We start from the raw sequence: 20,859 nt of genomic DNA, 5'->3' as shown, positions 1-20,859 counted from the left end.
TACAATAGAGACAGGCAGCAGTGGCTCAATGCCCCTCTCGTGAATAGAAGACTTTGTTCTAGAAGGTTCCCTCTCACTCTGGCTCCCTCTATCTCTCCAAAGCACCCTCCCAATCTCCAGCTTTTTTATACAGACACACACACAAATATGCTCCTTCACCCCAGAGGTGGCTAACTCGGTGTGGCATGTTTGAACTGCTGTGACCCGTTGGCATGTAAGCAGAGATAGAATACAGTCTGTCTCAATCTCACACACACACTGAAGATTGCACATTCCACATTCCTACATTCCGTTCTTCATAAAACACCTTTCAAAAGCTGCAGCTATGCTAATAACAAAAGATAAGAAAGCATAGTATAGATAGTATTGTTCAGAAGACTAAAAAGAATTACTGCTTAGAATTAAGATATAAAAGATAAATAAAATTAATCCTAGGAGGCTTTAGATTGCCTAATTTGCTTCAATTTTTTGGCTAATTTGCTTTCTTTTCAGCAAACAAGAACATGTTGGCACCACTTTTAGTGGAACCAAGGATATCTCACATTCATCAATTCTTTGGTTCCAGCTGGGAACAAACTTTTTGGGTTCTAAAACCTATTTTTGTTGGTGGAAATGTGCCCAAAGGATTTAAATTTGGTGTGCAAACCACAACAAAAATGGGCTACCTGTGAGGTGTTTTTATTGTTTTAGGACACTAAAAATAGAATTGTGCCCTTAAGAACAGGCTAAATAATAAAAAACAACCAGACAATAATAAAATGAACAAAATTTCCCCAAGTACCTCAGGTATTGAAAAATGACCACCTTATTTTCTACAGTCACTGTTGATCTAATCTAACTTAAAATCCTTTAATTATCCCAAAAATCGTCAGTTTGTCTTATAATCCAGTGTGCCTTATGTATGAATTTTACCAGTCACGACACCCTTATTCCTTACTAGTGTTGCATAATGCGTTTTATAATCCGATGCACCTTATGCATAAAAATAGACCAGAAATGTTTTGATCATAGTGTGCATTATAATCTGGTGCGTCTTATAGTGCAAAAAAAAATACGATATTTGATTTTACCAACCCCTTAGGCACAGTCAGATTCAGCATTTGCAGTTTCTAAATGCAATTCCTAATTATTGCAGCAAACACATGGCTTAAACTTTCTGTTTAACTTCCCCTTAACTACTGAACATCTGATTAACCTTTACTGCCCTACGCTTTGGTTTTAGATCAATGAGGTTATGTAGACCACAGGACATTACATTTATTACACATAGCAAGGGTGTCATCTTGTTTTCCTATGTATAAATATAACTATATATATCACACTGAGAGGAATCAGAGAGCTCCTCTCTCACTGCTCCTGCCCAGAGTCCCGCGTCAATGCTGGGAATCAGAACAACCTGTCCAGCAGATCCAAGGTAACCGTCACCATAGTGACATGAGTCCAGGAGTGTTAAGACCATCAAAGCAGACGAAATTGAAAACCAAGCCACGCTGTGTCCAAAATGTCCATAGCAGCACTGGAAGCCCTGAAAGATCCAGAGGAGCTTAAAAGCCAAAGAAGAAGAACGGCTTAAAGAGAGGCTATTTAAAATGTGCATAAAAAGACTGGTGCTGAAAAGGTATCTTTCTGTGTAATCATAGTTTCTTAGGGCATTCTCACCTAAAAAGTGTCCAGACCAATGTCTGCACCAAAGTTTGTGCATTAGTTAAATTGTACATACTTAGTCCGGTTAGTTTTAACTTTACACTGCAGTTTAATGACTAAGAAGACTAAAGAACTTTACTACATCCTGCCATCATCACTTATATGGGCTGCATCTCTCTATACTTCACATTAATTGGTTTGTAAACTGCGGTCATTTCAGAGCGTTGCTTTTCCATGTGCTCTGTCAAATTCTACCACTGCCAGAATTAAATTAGCGCAACAGAATGAGCGCAACAGATAAGAATTGAATTCATTATATTTTTAGAAAGAGATAATCTACAGTTACAGTACATACAGTAAATCAAGCATAAGGTTTTGAATCCATACAGTTGCATGACACATCTGCACACTAAGAGGATTTGGGTTTCATCTCAACACTGGTTGTTTTTTTTCAGGTTTGTTTTAGGGCTGAGGACAGCCTGTCTCAAATTCCAGTAATTGGGCCGGAATATCAAACTTAGTAAAAGTGCTTTCAGTTAGCTTTTTTCAGTTGATCCAAATTTTGGTCCTATGGTCCAGACCACAGTTTGCAGCCCAATCACGCATGCTATTGTGGTTCGAACATAGGGCTGCACGATATTGCATTATTTTCATGTTAGGCCAAAACACACCCATGGTTAAATAAATAAGTATAAAAAGAAAATAAGTACAGGCCTTTTGCTTACTTTGAGCTGTGCAAACTGCAAAGCATACTTTACACATCATTACGACAGCAAAGACAGGATGACACGCCCTAAATCGAGCTGCAAAGTGCACAATTGACAGTAGGGGTGGGCGATATGGCTCTAAAATAATATTACAATATTTTATGTTTTTTTCACAATAACGATACTTTTGGCGATATGACAAAACACTGAATTAGAAAAAATATTTAGAATTTTATTATTGTATGCAAATGATATGGCTAACTGAGATATAAATAAAAAAAAATATATCAGATTTGTAACAGAAGTCAATGATTCAGAATGTCATGATACCAATAACGCACTCCAAATTTCTCCATATATCCAGGATTATAGTAAAATAAATGATACTGGACAGATATAATATGTTTCTAATAGATATATAATGGGAAATGAGAACAGTGTGAATTTTTCTTTCGCTAAAAACAGCAAAAAAGTAATACCCTGATGTGATATTTAGAAGTGGGCAAAAGATTTCAGGGTAAAATATCGTTCACGCATTCACGATATTCAAATTTTTGGCGATATTATCATGTACCATACGATATGGCACAACCCTAATTGACAGCTCACCCAACAGATCCCTGAAATGGTCCCTTAGTCCTTCCAATTCTCACATATTTCCTGCAAACGCCTAATGATTCAAATCACTGGTTCTTGTAATTTATCTCCCTCCCTTTTTGCACTTCCACTTTCTTTTACCATTACCCCCACACTCCTGCTCTCCCTCATTTAATTTTCTCATTCTTCTTCCTCTCTCCTGCCAGCTTCAATCCTTATTCATTTTCATTCTCCTTTATTCTGTCTCTCAGTCAGCCAAACTCTTCCTCTCCCTCGCCCCTCGGAGGAGAGATGAGATGAGAAAGCATTCCACAAATGTCTGTTCCAGCATTATGGGATGAGATTGTTTAGGTCTGGTCAAGATGACCAAGACCAAGCATTTCCTGTGTGACAGCTGGCTGCATTAAATCACACACACACACACACAAGCCAAGGCCTCAGTGTTCACTGCCTTAGGTGCTAAATGCCTGCTGAAGTGTCCCAATTCACACTTTGCTGACTTGTTTGACCTTTTAACCTCTGCTCAAATGTTTGGTGAGCACATTGGCGTCACCATATCTAATCAAAGGAGGTGCTGTATTAAAATAAACCTGAGTATGCCTACTCTGCTAGCCTGCAAAGTTATGTTAGCCTATAAATTCACTATAGTTTACTATAGGTATCTTTCAATAGTGCACCTTGTCACTTCTCAGCCCTGAATCACTCTACACATGCTGACTGTTTTTGGTAGAATTTAGTATATTATATAGTTCCAGAGGTTGAGTCTTTAAAAATAAAAAAATATACTAATTGATTCTGTTATCACCCCAAGCAAAAAAATAAATCGGTAAATAAAAAGGCATTTAATTGCATTTGTCAAATTAATTTAAAGCTGAATGAATATGTAAATCCTCAAAAAAAGAACATGAGTTTCCATCTATTTGGTTTATAATTCAAGCCATCAAATCAAGAATCACTCCATTGTGACACTCAGCTCAACTTGTGTGACACATGGAAAAAAATTCTGTCATAGAAACAGACCTATTTTCTTTTATGCCTGTTTCCTTTAATATGTTGTTGGGAAATATGGAAAATATATTAGTTTAATTTTGTTTACTGTATTTACAGTAAACACCCAGCAGGAGTGGCTATCTGACTCGAGTTCTGAGGCTTTACTGCTGCTAACTCTGTCCATTTATTGCAGTTTATACACCTGGTAGCCCAATAAGAGGAATAGCCAATATCAGTATAGGGTCACATTGAAATAAATAAATAATAAATACATAAATAAGAACTGTATTTTATACTATTCCTAGGGGTCGAACTTTAAACGCACAAGAGTTACGGTAAAATTACTCCACTACAGGGCCATCGGGGTCAACCATTTATCATTTAAACAGCCCCTTAGTTAATGTGTATGTATGTATGCATGTATGCAGGTATGCATCTACATCACTGCTGTCACACTGCATTTTTGATGTTTTCCGCCTTTTCACATAGTGACATAGTGAATTTCCAACCTGTCATTTATTAATGGGGCGCCTTATAATCTGTTGGGCCTTATAATGCAAAAAAAATATGGTGAATGCAAGTTTGATTTAAATACCAGGAAGGTTTAAGGACTAACAACAAAACAAGGGGGTAAATGTGTAGATTTTTTTTTATAACGGCAGCCAGGAGTGGAGAGGCAGGCTGGTCGTACGCCAACAGACTGGGCCTGCGCCTCAGACACTGCGGCAGCATCTGCTCACTCAATAGCCTCTTACAGAGAAAGAGAGAAAGAGCTGCCACATTCACACTTTTTGGACAAGCCTCTCTCACACACACACACACACACACACAAACACACACTCAGAGCCATCTGGAAGTGCATTCTCAACATACACACACACACACACACACACACACACACACACACACACACACACACACACAAACATAACCCTTTTGTTCAACACCCCTGAAAAACACGTCATTCGCTCAAAAAATGGAGCGCGAGAGCACACACCTTTTATGGTCACAGCAAAAACTCTGGCAACAACGGAAAGTTTACTCACAGTCCAAAGAAAACATGTCTGACACAGACAGAAGGAGACTTCTCTGGACCTAGAAATAAATGAAATTCCAAAAATAAAAGTTTTACGAAAAATAATCTAGAAAAAAAAAAAACAGCTGTTCAACGTAAATCAGAAGTTCACCAAATCTCAGGCTTTAGGGAACAGCAGTATGTAAATGTAGGGGCAGTATGTAGGGGACTGTTTGAGAATGCCCACACCTCTATGAGTTGTAAGCTGTTATCTTGGCTGAAAACAGTTAAGTTGGAAGGAGGCCTGTGATAGTGGGTGGGACATTCCAATTCTGAAGATGTTTGGGCATATAACAACATCAATCGATATGTGGACAGGTAATATGACAGTAGGTGGTAATGATGGTGATCGTCAGCATCTGGCTAGAAATGTCTTTCTTAAACAGACGATGGATTGGTTGGTTGTTGGGGTTTTATTGCCACTCCAGCACAAATTTGGCTATTTGTGGCATACACTTGGTTTTAAATGCGTAGATATAGTACAGTTGATTTTAATATTTTACATAAGCCTCTACATGTGTGTCAAATTTGATGTTTAAGATTAAGATCTTAAAAATCTTTAAAATCTTCCCTGGTGGGTTTTTCCCAAAAAGGTCCTTTATGTTCTGTTCTTGATAGTGACGATGGATTGAAAAGTAAAATTATATCTATATTCAGTGCAGGAGGCCCCTATGCTTTCCCACTGGTCCCAGAGCAGTTCTTTAGCTTCCATAGGCTGTGGTAAATGTCATGGAACATAATACTATCTCCTGTTGTATACTGTCTAATGTCTCATGTACTGTCACTGTTCCACCTGAATTAGTTAAAAAAAGGATATACAGACCACTTAAAAATGATGAGTTTCAAATTAAAAATCTTTGGAATCAGGAGGAAGATGGATGTCACAAGCCAACTTTATGAATATGAACTTGTTTTCTTTGTATAATAAATTGAAAAACAAATAAGTGTTTCTTCTGAATATGTGATGCTGTGTTACTTATACTATATAGAATTGAACATTATTTTTAATGAGCAGTATGTACTTTGTCGTATTGCAAAGACAATTGTTATCACAAAAAATACTCTGATATTAGGGCTGCAACTAATGATTATTTTGGTAGTCAACTAATTTAAAATTATTTTTCCGATTAATCAACAACTATTTCTGCCCTGTCTTCCATCACTAAAAATAGAAACAGCAAAACATGACATTTAAATGGCATTTGAATATCTGAACATTGTTTAAACGCGGAAAGTACTAATATTTAGTGATTAAATATGTAATATGATGTGTTTGAGCACTTTTGGAGACACAAACTAAGTTGAGTGTAAACTGTGTGGTTGAGCCATTTACCCATCTCCTATTGCGTTTCTGTCCCCAGCACTTAGTAGCGATCAGTAGACAATGAAATTTGTAGTCGACAAATTTAAATAATCATTGCAGCCCTACCTAAAAAAAAAAAAAATTATTTTAAGGCCATATCAACCACCCATAATAAGTAACTTTGCCCACTTCTGTTTAAACAATATAATAAGGATTCTACAAATAGCCAAAAAGCTAAAATTGATTATTCAATATGTACAAAACAAAAAAAAATAATTACTTGCTTATGTCTCCGAAGTTTTCTCAGATTTCACTGTTCAGTCAAAAGTAGAGCATCAAACTTTTGTCTCAGACTTGTGGGCACAGTAGCGCCACAGTAGCACGGGTGCCTAGTTGTACAGTGGAGACAGTGAGTCATGCTGCTCTCACAGCTGCTGGAGTCTGAGCGCGAGAGTGAGCTCATACAATCCACGTCACTGCGGCTCTAACAGACATGAACGGGGAACGGAGGAGTTCCATCTGTTTCTGACACACTGTGTTCTCGACAGGACCCCACAGACAGACAGACAACCCCCCCCCCCCCCCCCCTTTAAATCATCATCTTTCTCAGCAGCAGCGCTGACTGTACAGGGCGGTGTCACAGTATTTAGTGTGATTATTTTAATTCAATTATTAGTCAGATTAAAGTTTAGGTGTGAATCTTTAAAGTTTGATCACATCGCCTCCCGCAGCACAAACCTGTGTGGTTTTGGGTGTTTGGGGAGAGTCCAGCGTTCTGAAGTGCAGTGCTAAAATTAGCACATCAACTCTCACCAGCTCTCAATACTAATGAGGGGGAGTTTCAGACCACACCATTACCCAATAAGGAGAGAGAGAGCGAGAGCAAGAGAGAGAGAGAGAGAGAGAGGGAGACCAGAAAAGGGGAGAGAAAAATAGTGTGCTAGACACACAGACAGACAAGAAATGGGAAGAGCGAAAATGAAATACAAAAAGTATGTATCGAGGTATCACAATATTTTGTTTAGCAACTGTATTAATTTTCAGAAACATAGCATTTATACTTAATTATTTATTGTGTTAAGTTTAACTCCTGTCTACTACACAGCAGTGTTGTAGTGTTTGTCAGTGTCTATCATTACAAAACTATGTTTTCTTTTTCTTAGATTTTAGGAATATATGACAATGTGTTTTATTAATAGTTTAAGAGTTTACCTAAAATCTGATTTAATCTTAAAATTGAATGGTAAACTGTGTAACCCTGCATATTGTATTGTTCTTGCCAATACACCGCCCTAATAAACAGAGAGAAACGAGAGAGAATAAAGCACAGAAAAGAAAGAAAAGAGATAGAGACACACAGACAGATGAGAGAGAGAGAGAGAGAGAGAAACACAGCAGAGAACAGAGCGAGAGAGAGAGACAGACGGGTAAGGGAGAGTGAGGAAAGAGCATGAAGACAGAAGAAAGACAGAAACACAGCAAGCCAGTCTCTTTCTCCTTTTCTCCCACACATACACTTTCTTGCTGTCTTCATCTCCTCCTTTTTTCTTTTTCATTCCTCTTTCCACTCTCATTCATTCACTCAATGAAGTAAGTGCTAGACAGAGGCATGAGAGAGAAAGAAAGTGATTGAGAGAGACAGACACAGAGTGTGAGAGTGATTGTTTGCAGTGTGACATTAAAGGAATGTCCTTGGAGACTCTTTTTCCAACATATGTGTCAAAGAGAACAGAAACAGTGTGTCACTGTTGCTCTCAAAAGTCTAAGTGTGTGTGTGGGTGTCTCAGAGACTGTTGTCTGTGATTCAACACACACACACACACACACACACACACACACACACACACACACACACACACACACACACACACACACACACACACACACACACACACACACACACACAACACACACACACACACACACACACACACACACACACACACACACACACACACACACACACACCCTATTAGTGTTTGTGTGTGAAATACGATCGGCTGTGAATAAACAACAGAGAGGAGTAATGGAGACAATCCAAGTCAGCTAAAGCTAACTGCCCTCTTTTACAACAGGGATCGTCATTTTTATCTTCTACAGATTCTGAAATGCACACCTTTATGAAGTGTTTGAGGTGTAACGGTTTGTAAAATTTATGGTTCAGTATGATTTTAGTCCAACCTGGGAGGTTGATTTATTTATTGATTTAGGTTAATTTATTTTGAACTGGAAGCTACTTATAGAACTTGTGCTATTTACAGAATGCTCCATTCAGTGCTATTTATTACCCCCTGAGGTAGTTAGTACAGCCTGTACAGCATTAAGCAGTGAAATGTAAACTGTAAAAGTACAGTACCAGTCAAAAGTCCAGACTATGAACACAAAGAATCATGTAGTAACTTAAAAAAAAGTGTTAAACCAAAATACTCTGTGAAGGTTGACTCTTATCTGGGGTCCTGTTAACTGGCGGTTTCTAAGGCTGGTAACTTAGAACCGTTTAACTTTTGCTCCTGCTCTTTCTTTCCTGAAGCGGTCCTGATGAGAGACGGTTTCATCATTATGTTATTGATCTTTGCGACTACAGTTGAGAATACTTTTTTAAAGTTCTTGAAATTTTTCGGATGGACTGACCTTCATTTCTTAAATTATTTTTTCTTTACTACATTGAGTAGTTCTTGCCATAATATGGATTAGAACATAACTCAGATAGGGCTTTTCACTGTATACCAACTCCTCACAACACAACTGATGCTCTTCAACTTTAGTTTAAGTAATTAACTCTTGACAAGTTCGGCACAGCTGTGTTTAAGGAGTGTCTAAACATTTGACTGGTACTTTATACACACTATTTATTCTAGTTTGAAATGCAGCTTATGTTTAATGTTGTAAAACATACACTTTAATACAAAATAAAGTTGTGAAGTAAAATACTTTGATAAATTGTTTAATATAGGCTATATTTAAAAAAGAAATCTTAAACCAAATTCTCCCAAAAATAAGTTTCACTCGCTAAACAAGCCCAAACACTAATAGTTAAAATGTGAAGTTCTGTGGTCAAAATCGAAAACAGCTTCAGCTTGACTTAAATGTCTATCAAACAGCTGAGAAGTTAAAGGGTTAAGCCACAGAGGACTGCTACACTGCTACTGTAGGGGATGTGATCTGCCCTTCACTTTATAACTCTGGCCTTTCACATCCAATCTCCAGCTAAATTTAGGGGAATTCAGCTCAGTAGGGTCCCAGAGGGTTTGACATAATGCCTCTGATCTTAATGTGGGCTAACCCAGGCAAGCAGACTGTACCTCACTGTATCAGTAGAGCAGGAAAGGCAGAACTTCAACTTTCAGGCCTAACAAGTCCAGTGTTTAGTCTATGAGAGCACCGTGTCCGTTACACAACCATGACAAGGGCCTGCAATCACTCTACTGTGAGCAACACAGTCAGCAGCTTGGCCAGGCCTCTCAGGATATTTACTATTTCGACTTATCGTACAACACATAGACACAACCTCAAGTTTTTGCTGACCTTGCCATTATATCTACATATCTACGTGCAAAGAGTTCATTAAAGTTAATAAGTTGACATATTGACTGATTTTTTTATGTCTGATATGCAGCATATTACAGGATATAACATAACTATTAAGATTATTTAGACTAGGTAAATTTTTTCCACCCAATACTAATCATTTGAGAGAGAGGGAAAAAAAAAAAAAATTCTGATCACATGATTAGATCAGGAACATCCCTATTTTAAACACCAAAAATAAATAATTTGCTACCTAAAAGGGTTATCAGAGGGCACATTAGGCCTTAAAATAACAATAATATAATGTGTTTAAAATATTATCCAAACAATATTATTGATCTGAGAATCTACAAAGCCTTTCTTGGACAGTAGAAGTAGTTAAATTAACAAAAGCAGGGTGAGCTGTTTTAATACCCTTAACATATTTTCGCCACTCTGCAAAATACTGCAATAATTTACTTAACAAATTAATGATTGCGTCGCATTTGTTTTGCCATATCTACATTTAGGAGTTGTGAAAATCTAATGCGGTATTAGGTTATATTTATGAAAAAATTGACCAACATTTAGGAACAACTGTATTTACATTTTTCTGGAGTTTTGTTTCTAAGTGGCCCACAACTAATTCAAAGTGTGACTGTTTAAATATTGCAGGTTGATGCATACCTGAGAAGGTTTGCTGACCCCAAAACATTTTCAGATCAAAGGATCGACACATGATCATGTTATGGCGAGTTTTAAAACTAAAACCTGCTGAATTTAACATCCAAAAATAATATCATCAAACATTTGCACAGTTAGAGTTTAAGATCCTTAAAACTTGGACCATCAAACTGGGCCCAGGGAGCCGTACATAAATAGACACTGACAAAGGAGGGAGTGAAGAGGTGGAGACAATCCACCCAGTCACTGAAGCAGGGACAGTTATAGGTCACGTCTATAAACTCAGACAAGGAGGCACACAGGCCCCAGTCAGTATAGACTCCTACTGTTCCAAAAAAACTCATCACTGAGGAAAAAGTCCCATAAATGTTCCTTCACATGGCCTGACACAATAGCACATCCCAGACTGACGGGTCATCAGCACACACTGCATTCCTTACTCGTGTCCAGCACACCCACATGACCTTGCCTGACTTAGAGCATTTGCTGCAGTGCTCCACCAGCTGAGCAAACACCAGTTCTGTTGTTGAAATAGACAAAAAAATAAATAAATACAAGCAACAACCAACTCAGAGGAGTCCTGCAAGGCAAAAGCACACACTGAGACATACTGAGGTCAAATCAAATATTACCAACACCGTGCTGTATCAATTTTAAAAGTGAAGTGCCTCTGTAAATTATATGTGTGCAAATTACACTAGAACTGATGAGGGGAGAGAACAGCATCCATCTACCCACCCAGAGAGCATGGCCTCTTGTGCTCTCCCTTGCTCTGGCTGCTGATGGCAAAAGAGCACAATCCGGGAAATCAACCCGGCGGTCCTTACTTCTAGTGATAGTCCTAAAATAAAGGTACACTGAGTGGTCTAGCAGACTGTTTAGGCTGTACAGTTTTCATAATGCTTAAGGAACATTAAAAAAGCTGGAAAGCATTCTGTTCTCAAGCTAAAACACTTTAGATTATTAAAAATCATTAAAATGTTAGATTTCCCGCTAACATTATTCCATTTTAATAGAAGCACAAGTTTAGTGATGGACGAAACACTATTTTCAGCAATCGGCCCCAAAAACATCTCAAAAAAATAAAAAATAAATAAAAATTCAATATTTTTGTAACATTGATTCCTATATTAAGAAAACACGTAAAAACAATGGGTAATAATGACGTAAGCTAATATTTTTAAGATATAAAAATTTGAATAAAAATTGATAGCATAATTATCAATGCCCCTCAGAGATTGGCTCTTTCCTAAAGCATTCTAGCTTTAAGTTCTAAGTTATTCTACCTTTGTTCTATCCCCCACCTTTCCTCTCCCTGTTCTACTCATTCGCTCTCTCCCCCTCCCTCATTCCTTCTCTCATTCCTGACCCAAGTTTGACTCATTTCCTGTCATTGGCTCTACAAAAAATGCCTCATTAGAGCAGAGTTTCCTCAGCAGAATTAAGAAAAAAAAAGCTCATTTACAGTAACCATGATGAAAAATGAATAAGAATCTCTACTCATACGCAGCAGAAAATTTAGGATAACTGCAGAACATTTGCTGACAAAAAAAAAAAAAATTATATATATATATATATATATATATATATATATATATATATATATATATATATATATATATATATATATATATATATAATTTTTTTTGTATATATATAAATAAAGCACAACTGTAGGAGCTGGGAAAACATGGCCAACCAGAGACAGCTTTAAGAGGTGATAGAAAACCTAAATCAGTTATGATATGACATATTGGTTGAGGTAAGGTAACTTACTCAACAGAAAGTCAATATTAAACACAGTGTCATGTGGGCAATAAACATTTCTGTTAAACAAAAGCACAGAAGAGCTTAACCAGTTTGATAAGAATGGAGATGTATGTAAGGGAGCACGAGACTGTAAATAGAGCTGTCAGAGACAACCTGACTGATCAGATGTAAGAAATAGGGGTGTGATAGGACACTCATCTAACAAGATATGACATTGGGTTCACGAGAACAAGACAAGATACAATATTTATTGTTTAGTTTTAAAAACAATTCAAATAATTTAAAAAAATATTTGACTGAAACTCTCAAATACAAAACTGCAGATGAATTTCTAAATATCTCAAATTTCTACTCTGATTATAAATTATGAATAATTTATCATGTGCAGCAAAATACAGACCAGTATGCAAGTACTGCAGCTGGTTTCACCATAAACCCCATTACTTCTCCCCCAATGAGGGTTCTGTATTTAACTGGCAATCCCTCTTCAGGGTTCGATACAGATTGTGTGGCAGAACACCTCAAATCAGAATCCCAGTTATCCACTAATCATACTTAAAAATGATTGATGATAAATCTTTCCTGGATACACCCATTTCTCTCAAATGTCTATAAGTTGACAGATAAGAATATATTATAAAAGATAAGAATGCTTTATCTTGTATTATCTACATGGACAATATCCTGATGTCCACATTTTTCTAAACCCACCCAAGTTTAACCCACTTGGCAAAAGATAAAAAGGGCAAAGTGACAAACGAGAGGGTGGAGAAGGGAGGTGAGGAGAAATGTCCTTCAAGAAGAAATGTAAGGACAGACTCCCTGCAGTGAATGACAACACACAGAGCTCCCTAAACTGCCTTTATGTGTACATATGCCCCTTTTACTTTCTTCCCCTTGCACACACAATATTACACACACTCTCTCTCTTCCTCACTCACAGACAAAACCCCCTCCCATAATACCACCACTGCAAGACAATAATTAACAGACAGTCCTAATGTCCCATGCAGCTGACAACAGCACTGACAAAAGCTGCCTCTTCAGCTGCTCATCTGCTGATCCACCACATCTCTATCACATGCTATAAAGAACATGCTCATAACTTGTTGAAGAACTGTTAATTATTATTACACAAAGATCCCTCTTGACTGCTTGTGAAATACTGGTTCATTTATAGCCAATGCATCACTGGAAATAACGTGCCACAGAAGCACTAATGAGAAATCTCGCTTTAACTTGTACATCCTAATGAAGGAGATAACAGGCCTTACAAAGGGACAAGACTTTAGTTCAGCGTTTTCCAGAAGAACACAGCCGTTATCAGGGTGGAAAGGGAGGTCAGAAAAGAGCAATTCAGTAACAATACAGCCCAGCCATCTGATTTGGTGATAATTTTTACTATTTTACAATAAAACGCAAGCAATTTTGATGGATTTGTAGGTTCAAACCAAGGACCGTAGCAAGTGCATTTTGTTATATTTTCTTTTTCTTCTATAGAAAAAGTCCAGCATCTTGTCAAATTTGCACCCAAAGTCTGTGCAGCAGACTGTGATTGGTCCGCCGAGCCTTGTGTTCCCGCCTACACATTTGTACCTTCATGTTAAACGTTAAACTGCAGAAAGCCACAAACGCACAAGTATAAAACACACACAATGGCGTAGGCCACTCACGCAGACCATGCCACAGCCTCCTTGATGACTCAATGTAGAAGTGAAATTTATAGATATATAATCAAACTACAAGTTAGTGTTCTCCTCTAAGCGTGTTCATCTGTCTAATGACTTTGCTGAAATTAGGGTACAACCTAGAGGTACAGATTGTAGCATCAGCTATAACTCAGCACCCCTGAGTCCGATAGGCTAAGTGCCGCCCAAAGGCCCAACAGGGGTAGATTAGCGGATGCAGATATTGTACCCACAATCCTGCGATTCGCAACCCAACACTCCAACCAAGCAAGTATCCCTGAGACTACTGCAAGTTTGCTATTTTGTCTCTGAGGTGCTGTAGCTTCATGTTTATTCATGTATGCAAATCAAGTCTCCAGGCACGCACCAGACACTTCTGGAGGAAAGCTACAGAGTGCCATTATATTGGTACAGATTCATTCTGCATTTCAGACTGGGACAAATCTATATTGCAATATTCTGACAACATGGTTATTATGTTATATTAAGTCAACAAACAGGCTGCCCTCCCAAAAACTTCCCACAGGCTGAATCGACAATAGACAATTCAAAAACTGAAGAGGGTCAGACTGTACTCGTATAATGTCCAGTATATTTATAAAATACATATACTAGATATTATTAGAGTGCTGTCCGTGCATAATCATTTTTTGTATTATGGTACAAAATTATTATAACAAACTAAAGGAAAATTTCAAACCTTCAGGTACCACATACATTTGCCTTAGCATTCGATTTAAGCATGGTACTCATGTTCAATAACCTTCCTCTATTAGAGATTTTAAAATCACTCAGCACAAGCTGGTCTGATGACTCAAACAATAATTAAACCAAAAGGTCCAATCCAAAGGGAGCAAGGGTTACCGCCCTGCCCATCGCAGAGTAAGAGCATAGATCAATAAACGGCCAAAACCAGACTTCAGTCTTTCATACTGTCCCCAAAATAAACACTGTGGTTGGTATAGCAACATGACTGGAGACGAGGCAAACACTGGGATGAGGACTGCATTGTCAGGAGTGTCCTCATGACTGGGTGAGTCAGCACCCACTGAAGCTGCTCTTTGCCCTTGTCCACACCAACACGCCAGCATGCCATCTCCAATACAGCAGCAGCTATATAGGATCAGAGAAAAATATTTATTTTACATCATTTTTCTTTCAGTTGTACTAAAACATCTGAAGCATCTTGGTTTTTATGGGTATTAATAGTTATTTGAAACAAATGCTACACAAAAAAATACAAACACTGAAAGGAGGAAAATAAAATGCGAGAAAGACTGAAGTCTGTAATTATAGAACTAAGATGCACTTTTATATGATCAGTGAAGCTAAAATAAAAAGAGTAGAAACAAGGTCATGATGTTATGGCTGATCTGTGCAAAAAGAATGCACCATTTGGAGCCATGCTGGGTGTCTATTGTGACAATCTGAAGAAGGGGCAGCTGAGCCCAGCCTTCCCACCATGCCTTCCCATCCTGCATTATCAGCTGTTTCCAGGGGCAAGGTTTGTGTGGTTTCCCCGGCAACAAGGAGGCCAGCCCTGCGGTCTGGACAGCGGCGTGGTCTTCTGCTGAGACTGAACTGCAGCAGGAACAAAGACACTTGCCGGCAGTCCTTCATAATGAATAATGCACACGTGTACCAGAGGCAGGGCCAGGAGCAGAGCTGTGATCACAGATAGCGTCCTATTGCAGCACAAGTGTAAACAAAGAACCGGTATTATCTGTGCACCAAGTAGCATGAAGACAAAGACACAAAGGGAGGGCATGCTGTAGTGTACTGCAGATGTTCTGCAACTCTCCCAATACAACATGAGCTTCCTGTTCTATGAAACACCGTCTTTATATAGTCATGAAAGTCATGATCACACTGGAAGTGATCAAATCTTCTATATATAGCACCGAGCTCCTTCCTCTCTGAATACAGCGGACGCTGAAATGTGATGACCTAATGCTTCTTATGTCAGCCAATTGCAATCAAGCCAAGAAAAGCTGCAAGAGAACTGCATTAAATCTCAAATACCTTCAGCATGAGTCTGCTCTGCCTGCAGAACTCAAAAACAGCCAGCAATGAATCAGCATTAAATCTGTTGATCTCAAAAATGTTCTTCTAGTTTAACCAGGTTTCTCCTAATCCAACTTGATAGCTAACCAAATTGTAAATTGCTGGCTGTGTGGCAGCAGGAAATGCTGTAAATGGTGCACTGGTGTAAACACTAAAGAGATCAGAAAATATCAATACAGCTCTAAAAATAAAACCTCTAGAATATAAATCAAGAAAAAGATGGAAGCCATCAAACCAATTTTTGCTATGCAATATACCTATGAATAGCAAAATCAAAGAAACTAATTTAGAAACTCAATTCTCAATTTTTTTCCAGAGCTGTATATCAAAGTATTGCTATATTTTGTTTTGCAATACTGTATCGATATTCAAAAACACTGTAAAAGTTTTCAATTATTAGTTCACATGTAACTAATGAGAGCAGACAGTGGTTCTCTTAGGGTGTACTCACACTAGGCAATCCGAACCGTGCCCGGGCACGGTTACCTCCCAAAGCACAGTTCGTTTGGCTAGTGTGACGCTGAACCGGAGAGGTGGGCCCGAGCACGGTTCACTTGGACCCGGATCAAGATGACGTCAGTGATGCGACGCTACTGTAAACGGAGGACGTTTTATACACAATTCTGCATATAATATTTTTGAAAAGGGTTCTAAAGAGCACCATAATGGTTAGTGTTACCCATAATAAATTAGGACTACTATCTACAAGTCCTAAACAACAAACACATTTTATTATTACTTGAGTTTTATGTTTCGCTCCTTTGGTCACTATTTATGTATATAGCAAGTACGTCTCTTACCTTACTGATGAACGTGAATTGTAGTCCGCGAGTAAAGCTGCAAATTTCTCCCTGGACGTCTGCTGCTTGTGTAAAAACCTTCTTACACGTGCAGCACGATTAGCAGTAAATCGCTGTGTTGCACAATCAATGAATCTCTGGTTCAGTTGCGTATTTGCACGCCCAAAACGACTCCAGAGAAACAAAAACAACAGTACAATCCTGAACTCCATTGTTTTGAACGCGCATACTGTTCTTCAAAACAAAAGTCACCTGTTGATGACGAAAGCGTGCTCGGGCACGGATCGTTTAGCGCAGTGTGAGTGCAGGCCTGCGGGGGAGTGGGGAGGGGGCCGAACCGTGCTCCGGCACGATTCAACCAAACCGGGCCTAGTGTGAGTACACCCTTAGTGTTGTGTTTTAATCCCCTGGTCTATTATCACTAGATTAAAAACATTGTATCGTAAACCCTTGTATCGCAATATGTATTGTCTTATGTTTTTTGATGATTTTGCACATTTCAATTCAGATAATTAAAACACTGAGGAAGTTTGTTCGTGCTAAGCTTGGGACCAGACCTTGATCAGGTGTATGCCACAGGTTTGAGCTTTCTCTATAGGTGCCTTTAAAACAGGCAATTTTTTAAACATTATCAGTAATTAACCCACAACATTCTGTTAAATTGCCCTGCCTTACCACAGAGTAATCAACTTAATACAGCTGAGCTTTCCAATTAAATCCAGTTAAATGTTAATTAGACAAAGAATCCACAAACTTATACTTGAGATTACATCACCTCATAAGACAACTCAGCTCATCGTGAACATGTGTTGTACTTCCTTAATTGAATTCAGACTCTCCTCCACACCACTTCCCTCCCCCTCTCTTCTTTACTCCCTCCTGTTCTTCCTTCTCTCCCTCCCTCCCATTCCAAATGGCCCCCTGCCTTTCTCACCGCTTCTCTATTCACTTGATTTCCCGCTCCTCCAAGCTCGCGCCTCTGGAAAACAAAACAAAGCTGGACCACAGCCTCACAGCAAGAGAGGGGCATTTGCAGTTACCAAGCATGGGGGTCTTGACTTCACATGTTAAAGGAGAGTTACAACAATTCCTCAAGATTTCTGAATAACTGAATTGTAGAAGTTTTAATTCAGAGTTTACTTGATAAACATCAGGACAGAATAGTTCAAAATTGTGGTGTTCAATGTTAAAGACCTAAAGCTCCCAAAAATATCAAGTGTAAATGGGGCAACTTTTCAAACACCAACCTTCAAACCACTCTGTATCCGTATTTATAACTCATGATCCAGTCTGACCTGTAAAAAAATCAGCATCTCCCAGTGAAAAGTCTAGCTTAAAAATCTCCCAGAACAGAACAGCAGCTGAGAAAGAGTGTCATCCATGGTCGGACCCATTTTGGGCTTGGTCTGGGTGGAGATACACACAGCTGAGGGAGAGAACCTACATATCTTTATATATTAGGACTAAACATACTATTCCAGGCCCAGTGGATAAATGGGTGAGACTTTATAGTCCATATTATACTGATAAAGCCTTCCCAAACCCATCAAGTTCAGCCCAAAAAACTATTTAACATTCATACTTTAACACAACTATAAACCTTTTTTTTCTTCTTTATGCAGAATTTCTTATTATTGTTACTAATATTCTTATTCTCATAATTATTACACAGATTTTTGTCCAAATAGCCAAAACAAGGTCACAGTTTTCAAGCTACAAACAGAATTCAGCACAATTTTAGAAATAACAGCTTAGTTTTAAATGTTTATGAACTAATATATGAACCAAGTTTTCAGAAAATCATCACCTACCATCTTTTAAGCAAATGCTTTGTCACCCAACATTTTAGTCAAAAGCTTAAGCAAAAGCTTGGTTAAAACATCTGAGCAACCACCTAGCAACACAACACTGCTGAACTTTGCTCATAGTTTGTGCAAGAACTGCACTCTCTAAGTTATATATTAGAAAACCATGGGGTCACCCAGTTCTCACCCAGAAACCCAATACTCATTGTTTAAACTGATATGTCGATATTATTACAAGTCAACCTTCCCCAACCCATCAATCCACTGAAACATCCAATTTAAATATTCTTACTTTGGCCTATTATGAAACATTTAAAAACTATAGTATACTTATAAATCAGTGTGACAAATAAAACCTATTTAGCTTGTGTTTTCCTGGCAGTAAAACTGCACCAGAGCACAATGCTCCCACCACCATGCTTAACAGCTGATGTTAATATACCCATATTGGTTTGTTATTGGTATCAAAAAAACAAAAACAAAACAAACGAAGAAAAAAAAACACAATAACCTGTAAATAAACCATATCAAATATTATATGCAAATAAGATCAAGCTGTTTAACAATCACAACACAACAGCAAGTGGAAATGGAAGAGCTACTGAACACAATGTCATGTGGCCAAGAAAGCCAAAAAACTCACTGATACTCCTGTTTTTTTTAATTGCAGTCTGGATACAAGAGTTTTAACTACTGAGTAGAAGTGTGAAGTATTGTTTTCCGGATAAGGCTAAAGCTACTAAAACGTGGCTACTTAGAAGAATCTAAATTATAAAACATATTGTGGCTTGTTTAACACTTTTTGTTTGCAAAATAATTTTGCATGTTTGTTATTGTGTTCAAAATAAATTTTATGTAAAAAAAATAATAAGTGAAATCACTAAATACCACAATGTCAGTTTTCTTCAATATCGTACACCTTTAATTGGTATTGAATCATTGTCCAGCCCTACTAGCAGCTAGTGAAGCACACAGTAACATTATAGCAGTACCCGCCCTGCCGCCCTCCTCCTCCTCAGCCGGGCAGCATCTAACTAACTACAACCCACATGGCTTACTGAGGACTCAATTACTCTCAGATTAGAAGCAGGCGTCTGTTTGAATACATAATACGCTTTAAAAATAACATGTGAAAGTGTTTTTTTATACAATAGCTAAACTAAAGCTAGTTTAGTTAATGTTAGCTAACCCAGCTAACGGACTGCTGCCTGTCGCTCTAGTGCTAGCTATAAAAGCAGAGACCGTTAGGTTAGCTATAGCCTGGGTTACCAAAAAAACTTAACGTTACACAGTCATAATACACAGTTACAAAACTGCATGTTTTCATTTTTACCCATTTAATCGACAAATTTAGTCAACTATGACCTAGCTATATTTTTTAAAAAGCTCTAAGACGATAAAAGGCGCAGAAATTTCAGGTTTTGGCTTCAAAACGTGCCAAAAAATCAGGAGCTAACAGTTACCGTAAAAAAAATTAACTCACCTTCACGAAAAGCTCAATAACGGGCTCGTTTTCTCCTCGGCCGTTCTGTGGCACCGACAGGGACATGGCTGAAGTTTTCTCCGTTTAAAGCTGCTGGATATTCTTTATAAAACGGGGCCTGAAGTCCTCGCCCTCCAAAAGTTTTTTTCCCAGCTCCCTCCTTTTTCTTTCCACACAGTCCTGAAACAGGCGTGCTCCTCCTCCTCCCTCTCCCCCGAAACGAGTGAACGCTACGCGGCCCCGCGGTTCTCTCACACTGGCCTCCTTTGTTGGAGCAGAAACGCCTTTCTGGACACAAACTCTGACTCTGTTTTATATGAAGCTGAATGTATAATTTAATTCCACAGGCTCCTGCGGGTCAGTTAGGCATCTCTGCAGTGAGACAGACAGTCTCCAGCGCCTTCTCTCAGTGTTTAAGTCGGACTCGGACTCGGGATGGTGAGCCAGTAGAAGTGGAGCTGAAGCAGACCACAGAGAAAAAATCGGGAATATTTAAATAACTGACATCACGAGCGGTGGGCGTGTCCAAGAAGGAGCAGCGAGCGGTGTCGTATTGTGTTTTTTTCCCACCCGTTTTCTCAATGACCCCGCCTTTCTACACAGGGATTGGTTAATAATTTGTACTCGCACCAGCCAGCCAATAATCGCTGTTGTGAGTATGAGTTTTTAACGAATCGTAGGGCAGGTGGCCGAGAGGGACCTGTCGGAGAGTAGGTGGGGTAAAAATGGGCGTGTTTCTATA

General features: G+C 38.5%; 1 protein-coding gene across 1 annotated transcript in view; it reads right to left on the bottom strand.

Moving 5' to 3' along the window:
- clic4 (chloride intracellular channel 4) overlaps positions 1-20,581 on the bottom strand; it is a 37,543-nt gene extending 16,962 nt beyond the window's left edge. Inside the window, exon 1 of the mRNA XM_022672655.2 lies at positions 20,118-20,581. Within this exon, the coding sequence (XP_022528376.1) occupies positions 20,118-20,183 (66 nt within the window). The 5' untranslated portion in view covers positions 20,184-20,581. The remainder of the gene's footprint in view (positions 1-20,117) is intronic.
- Between the last annotated feature and the right edge of the window lie 278 nt (positions 20,582-20,859).

The sequence above is a fragment of the Astyanax mexicanus genome, chromosome 14, assembly GCF_023375975.1.
Source record: "Astyanax mexicanus isolate ESR-SI-001 chromosome 14, AstMex3_surface, whole genome shotgun sequence".
Lineage (NCBI taxonomy): Eukaryota > Metazoa > Chordata > Actinopteri > Characiformes > Acestrorhamphidae > Astyanax > Astyanax mexicanus.
Note: the sequence above shows the minus strand (reverse complement) of the source record. Positions and strands in the feature narration are given on the sequence as shown.